The following is a 6,916-nucleotide window of genomic DNA, read 5'->3' as shown; positions in this document are numbered from 1 at the left end:
TAAATTTTTATAAACTCTAAATTTTTATAAACTCTAAATTTTTATAAACTCTAAATTTTTATAAACTCTAAATTTTTATAAACTCTAAATTTTTATAAACTCTAAATTTTTATAAACTCTAAATTTTTATAAACTCTAAATTTTTATAAACTCTAAATTTTTATAAACTCTAAATTTTTATAAACTCTAAATTTTTATAAACTCTAAATTTTTATAAACTCTAAATTTTTATAAACTCTAAATTTTTATAAACTCTAAATTTTTATAAACTCTAAATTTTTATAAACTCTAAATTTTTATAAACTCTAAATTTTTATAAACCCTAAACCCTAAACCCTAAACCCTAAACCCTAAACCCTAAACCCTAAACCCTAAACCCTAAACCCTAAACCCTAAACCCTAAACCCTAAACCCTAAACCCTAAACCCTAAACCCTAAACCCTAAACCCTAAACCCTAAACCCTAAACCCTAAACCCTAAACCCTAAACCCTAAACCCTAAACCCTAAACCCTAAACCCTAAACCCTAAACCCTAAACCCTAAACCCTAAACCCTAAACCCTAAACCCTAAACCCTAAACCCTAAACCCTAAACCCTAAACCCTAAACCCTAAATTTTTATAAACTCTAAATTTTTATAAACTCTAAATTTTTATAAACTCTAAATTTTTATAAACTCTAAATTTTTATAAACCCTAAACCCTAAACCCTAAACCCTAAACCCTAAACCCTAAACCCTAAACCCTAAACCCTAAACCCTAAACCCTAAACCCTAAACCCTAAACCCTAAACCCTAAACCCTAAACCCTAAACCCTAAACCCTAAACCCTAAACCCTAAACCCTAAACCCTAAACCCTAAACCCTAAACCCTAAACCCTAAACCCTAAACCGTCTGCTCACGGCCATGCCTCATCCTCTCAAGGTGGTGCTCATGCCCAGGATGGTTTACAACCGAACTTGAATAGAAAGAGACAAAGGGTCGATAGCAGTCAATGTCGCGATTTAGTCGCCCGTCCTTCGCCTGAAGATCATTCCTCTGATTTTTTTGCGAAGTTCACTGCTGACACCTCACGTCAACAAGAGGCCTTTATGCGCAAACTCAATCAAGCTATGTCTACTTTGTGCAGCAACTCTTCTAATTTCTACAAGAAGTTTGAAGAATTTTTATTGGATTCTCATCGAGCGCAAGAAGACGTTTCAACCGCTGCTGTCAATGCAACCGAATCTGTCTGCAATGTTGTTCACGAATCCATAGCTGCCTCCAAATCTCATGCAGAGGCCTCTGCGTCTATGTTTACTAAATTTTCTTCTGTTTTGGACACCGTTGTCTCTCGGCTGTCTGCGTTGGAGGATCGCTTGGCCAACCAAAGCACCTCTGTGCGCGTTGATGCCCAAGCCGAGGTTCGCGTTGGTGATGGCGCTCACTCTCCTCACGGTGGCGCCCAAGCAGGAGCTCCTCCTCACGCGGACGCCCCCCAGGCTGGCGCCCAAGCCAGCGCTACTCCTCCTCCTCACGCAGGCGCCCCTCAGGCTACTCCTCCCACGGTGGGCGCTACGTCTTCCGCTCCCGAAGATCCTGGTCGCGCTGCTAACTCCCCGCACGGACGGATGTATCCAGACCAAATTCATTCTTTGGTCTCCAAAGCGTTTGCGGAGTACAAACGGGTCTGCCTTACTGCCGAACGGTCTAAAGATCTTCTTCTCAGACTCAATGACTTCCAGGCTGCTGGTTCGCTACCTAAAAATCTACAGGTTAAACCGCCTAAAGTCTCTGTTAACGATCCAGAGAGTAATTCCTTTCTCTCGGCCAAACTGGAGACGATTCAGGCTGATTTGAACAAGCAATTTCTGGGTGCCTACATTGAAGCTGTCTCCAAAGCATCTTCAAATCATAACGCCTTGATCTCTGAAGTCATTTCCAATTTTGATTCCACGCTCAAGGGCACTTGTGTCGCTCTGCAGCACCTTCCCCTTCTGGGCGTCTACACCATCTCCTCCAGCGAATGGTATTCGGAGGCTCTCAAAGACTTCCAAAATCTGTGCAACAAATTTACCATTGACCGGGCTATCAAAAAAGCAGCCAAGGATCATGCCGAAACTTCCAGGCAAGAATCCAGGGACGCTGCTATGTCGGATGCCGAACAGCTCCCTCCCGATCCCACCATCGCTCAGATGATTAATGATAAAATTAATCAGAAGTTTGGAAATTTCTCAAAAGAGCTCAAAGATATTAAAGCTCTTCTTTCCTCCGATCAGAATCAAAGTTCAGCACAGGCTAACAAGAAGAAAAATAAAAACAAGAAGAAAAAGAAGAATTTTCGAAAGAACAACTCTTCCTCTGGTGTTAATTCTGGTGCGCAAACTTCCAACGCTGCGACAACACCCGCCACCCCTAATCGTGCTCCCTCACAGGGCCCAAAAAACGGGGCACGGGCAGCTGGGAAGAATTTCATCTCGGCTGCCTCTGGTCTGTCGCAATCAAAGGCAAATTCTGCCCCCCATCAGAATGCTCCGAATGTAAAATTTGTAGAACATTCAGATCCCTCCAATGGCAGAAATCCCAGGCAGACTTCCAATGGACAGAATCAGCATCCCAGAAGAAACAGATTTCAAAACAGGCAGAATCAAAACAGACAGCAATTTCGCAGTCAAGGTTCCGCCCCCGTCTAAATTATTGGGGCCCTGCCATTGATCGGACCTTTATGGCCCGATGTTTCTTCCTTAGGAAGACCGCCTCTGAAGTTGAGAATCGCATCTCCAATTTGGCCATTCACAACCGTTCTTCTCGGCGGCTTTCTTTCGATGAACGGAAATTACTCGGACTCGGAATCAAATTCATTCCTCGTCCTCCTCCTATGTCCGTTCCTGATCTACACAAGGAATTCAGAGCATTTGCCAGGCTTTTACGTCTTCGTGCCTTTTTTGGGCCTGATAATCAGCCTTCCAGCTTTTCTCCTCTTGCCTCTGGAGTTTTTCCTCATCGTTTCCGCCAGAAGAACCCCTTTTGGCACCCTGATGAGCCTAACTTTCAGCTTGAGGAGATTATCCGCTCTGCAGAATCTATTTTTCAGACTCGCGTGGCTTCTTGTTCCTTCTCCAGGCGTCCTCCCCTTCCTGTTAGACTTCTCAAAAGTCTTAAAGATCTGAGGAATGATCCTTCTATTGTTATCAAACCTGCAGACAAGAATTTGGGGTTAGTTGTTCTGGATACTTCTTGGTACAAATGCGAAGGTCTCCGCCAGCTTTCTGATCCTCTTGTGTATCTTCGAGTTGATTGTGTTCCTTGGAAACTTATTTGGAGCAGACTTACTTTCATCATTGAGAAGAATATTTCCTTCTTGAAACCTGTTTCCAGTTTCCTTTTGAAGAATCCTGCTTCTTCTGCCAGAGCTTGTGCATTCTACCTACTTCCTAAGCTTCATAAGCCCGTTCTTGTCGGTAGACCCATTTGCAGCTACACAGGCTACATGTTGGAACCCGCCTCGAAGTTTCTTCATCTTCTTTTGTTTCCGATCCTTTTGCAACAGCAGTCTCATCTTCCCGACTCTCTCTCTCTTCTTCGTGATCTAGATCGCAAACCATTTCCTCCTGGTTGCATCTTATTCACTTTTGATGTTGAATCTTTATATCCGAGCATTCCTACCACTGATGGTCTCATTGCTCTTCGAGAGATGGTCACTGAATACTTTCAGGTTCAGAATTTTAATTTGGGACTGGTTGACTTGATTATGGAGCTTGCTGAACTTGTTCTTCGTGAACATTATATTGAGTTTGATGGTATCTTCTACAAACAACTCAGGGGCACTGCCATGGGTAGCAACTTCGCTGTAGTCTATGCCTGCCTTTTCCTTTGCCATTTGGAAAAGCGCCTCTTTTCTCAGTATGATTGCTCCAGTCTCGCCTTCTTCAAGAGGTTCATTGATGATGCTTTGGGAGTTTGGACAGGTGATGAATCCTCCTTGCTTGATTTCTTCTCTCAGTACCAGAGTTTCTACCCAGAGATCAAGATCACTCCTTCAGTATCCTCCTCTTCTGTGGATCTCCTCGACATTACCTTCTTCAAAGGAGTCCGTTTCAGTGCCTGCGGTGTTCTTGACACCAAATGCTACCAGAAACCTCTTAATGCCTACCAGTACATCCCGTACTATTCTTGGCATCCTCCTCATCAAAAGAAATCCTTCATTTTGAGTGAGCTTAAGAGATACCTCCTCAGAGAATCAGATCCCTTCAGCTTCATGAGGCTTCGGAAACAGTTTTATTCCAGATTGCGTGCTCGTGGATACCCGAAGAAGTTTCTTCTCTCCTGCTTCAGATTGGTCTCTCGGCTTGATAAGTCAGTGCTTCTCTCTCGCCTACATAGTAGTGCTTCTAAGAGAAATGGGGCCCCCCTTGTTCTTAAGCTTGACTATAGCTCGTCTGCTAAAGCTTTAAACTTGGGGGCCACCCTAAACCCTATACTTCATCGGCTCTGCCAAGAAGTCCCCGCACTGCGTCATCTTCCCTTCCCGAGAGTTTGTTGGCGAAACCCTAGAAAATTGGGTTCTTTTCTCCTTCGGAGCAGATTCTTTGACAGATCACATCGTTCTTCGGCTTCACGATCTTCTTCGATCCACTAGGGCCTATTGGTTTACTTAACCAATTTTACCCCCGCTTTTTTTATATTCTAATGTTATTATTTTTATTTTAATTGGCGGGGGTCCCCTATTCGGGTCGGCCATACCCTTTGGTCACACCTTTTGGGTATTGAGGGTTGATATTTATCTTCTATCCCCTCCTCCATTCTTCCACATTCATTCATCTCATTTCTCTCCTGTTTATCCATCGATCCAACTGATGAGGGCTTGGAGCCCGAAACATGTTTTGGATTTTCTACAGAGATTGTAATTGTATTTGAGATTATATTGTGGAATATTATATCTGGTTTTTCTTTCTATTTGCGTTATTTCGTTCGGAGCTGCAAGTGATTTCATAAATTTTTATAAACTCTAAATTTTTATAAACTCTAAATTTTTATAAACTCTAAATTTTTATAAACTCTAAATTTTTATAAACTCTAAATTTTTATAAACTCTAAATTTTTATAAACTCTAAATTTTTATAAACTCTAAATTTTTATAAACTCTAAATTTTTATAAATTGTAAATTATAACTTGTAAATTGTAAATTGTAAATTATAACTTGTAAATTATAACTTGTAAATTGTAAATTATAACTTGTAAATTGTAAATTGTAAATTGTAAATTGTAAATTATAACTTGTAAATTGTAAATTGTAAATTGTAAATTGTAAATTGTAAATTATAACTTGTAAATTATAACTTGTAAATTGTAAATTGTAAATTATAACTTGTAAATTATAACTTGTAAATTGTAAATTGTAAATTGTAAATTGTAAATTGTAAATTGTAAATTGTAAATTGTAAATTATAACTTGTAAATTGTAAATTATAACTTGTAAATTATAACTTGTAAATTGTAAATTATAACTTGTAAATTATAACTTGTAAATTATAAGTCAGTGCTTCTCTCTCGCCTACATAGTAGTGCTTCTAAGAGAAATGGGGCCCCCCTTGTTCTTAAGCTTGACTATAGCTCGTCTGCTAAAGCTTTAAACTTGGGGGCCACCCTAAACCCTATACTTCATCGGCTCTGCCAAGAAGTCCCCGCACTGCGTCATCTTCCCTTCCCGAGAGTTTGTTGGCGAAACCCTAGAAAATTGGGTTCTTTTCTCCTTCGGAGCAGATTCTTTGACAGATCACATCGTTCTTCGGCTTCACGATCTTCTTCGATCCACTAGGGCCTATTGGTTTACTTAACCAATTTTACCCCCGCTTTTTTTATATTCTAATGTTATTATTTTTATTTTAATTGGCGGGGGTCCCCTATTCGGGTCGGCCATACCCTTTGGTCACACCTTTTGGGTATTGAGGGTTGATATTTATCTTCTATCCCCTCCTCCATTCTTCCACATTCATTCATCTCATTTCTCTCCTGTTTATCCATCGATCCAACTGATGAGGGCTTGGAGCCCGAAACATGTTTTGGATTTTCTACAGAGATTGTAATTGTATTTGAGATTATATTGTGGAATATTATATCTGGTTTTTCTTTCTATTTGCGTTATTTCGTTCGGAGCTGCAAGTGATTTCATAAATTTTTATAAACTCTAAATTTTTATAAACTCTAAATTTTTATAAACTCTAAATTTTTATAAACTCTAAATTTTTATAAACTCTAAATTTTTATAAATTTTTATAAACTCTAAATTTTTATAAACTCTAAATTTTTATAAACTCTAAATTTTTATAAACTCTAAATTTTTATAAACTCTAAATTTTTATAAACTCTAAATTTTTATAAACTCTAAATTTTTATAAACTCTAAATTTTTATAAACTCTAAATTTTTATAAACTCTAAATTTTTATAAACTCTAAATTTTTATAAACTCTAAATTTTTATAAACTCTAAATTTTTATAAACTCTAAATTTTTATAAACCCTAAACCCTAAACCCTAAACCCTAAACCCTAAACCCTAAACCCTAAACCCTAAACCCTAAACCCTAAACCCTAAACCCTAAACCCTAAACCCTAAACCCTAAACCCTAAACCCTAAACCCTAAACCCTAAACCCTAAACCCTAAACCCTAAACCCTAAACCCTAAACCCTAAACCCTAAACCCTAAACCCTAAACCCTAAACCCTAAACCCTAAACCCTAAACCCTAAACCCTAAACCCTAAACCCTAAACCCTAAACCCTAAACCCTAAACCCTAAACCCTAAACCCTAAACCCTAAACCCTAAACCCTAAACCCTAAACCCTAAACCCTAAACCCTAAACCCTAAACCCTAAACCCTAAACCCTAAACCCTAAACCCTAAACCCTAAACCCTAAACCCTAAACCCTAAACCCTAAA

At 39.2% G+C, this 6,916-nt stretch overlaps 1 protein-coding gene across 1 annotated transcript; it reads left to right on the top strand.

The window, feature by feature from the left end:
• Window positions 1-2,702: 2,702 nt before the first annotated feature.
• On the top strand, window positions 2,703-4,316 carry LOC131873559 (uncharacterized; the record flags this gene model as incomplete). Its single annotated transcript, XM_059216383.1, has 1 exon — window positions 2,703-4,316. A coding segment is annotated over exon 1 (1,614 nt), but the record flags the coding sequence as incomplete, so codon positions are not given.
• Between the last annotated feature and the right edge of the window lie 2,600 nt (window positions 4,317-6,916).

This window comes from Cryptomeria japonica, unplaced genomic scaffold, assembly GCF_030272615.1.
Source record: "Cryptomeria japonica unplaced genomic scaffold, Sugi_1.0 HiC_scaffold_2095, whole genome shotgun sequence".
Classification (NCBI taxonomy): Eukaryota; Viridiplantae; Streptophyta; class Pinopsida; order Cupressales; family Cupressaceae; genus Cryptomeria; species Cryptomeria japonica.
Note: the sequence above shows the minus strand (reverse complement) of the source record. Positions and strands in the feature narration are given on the sequence as shown.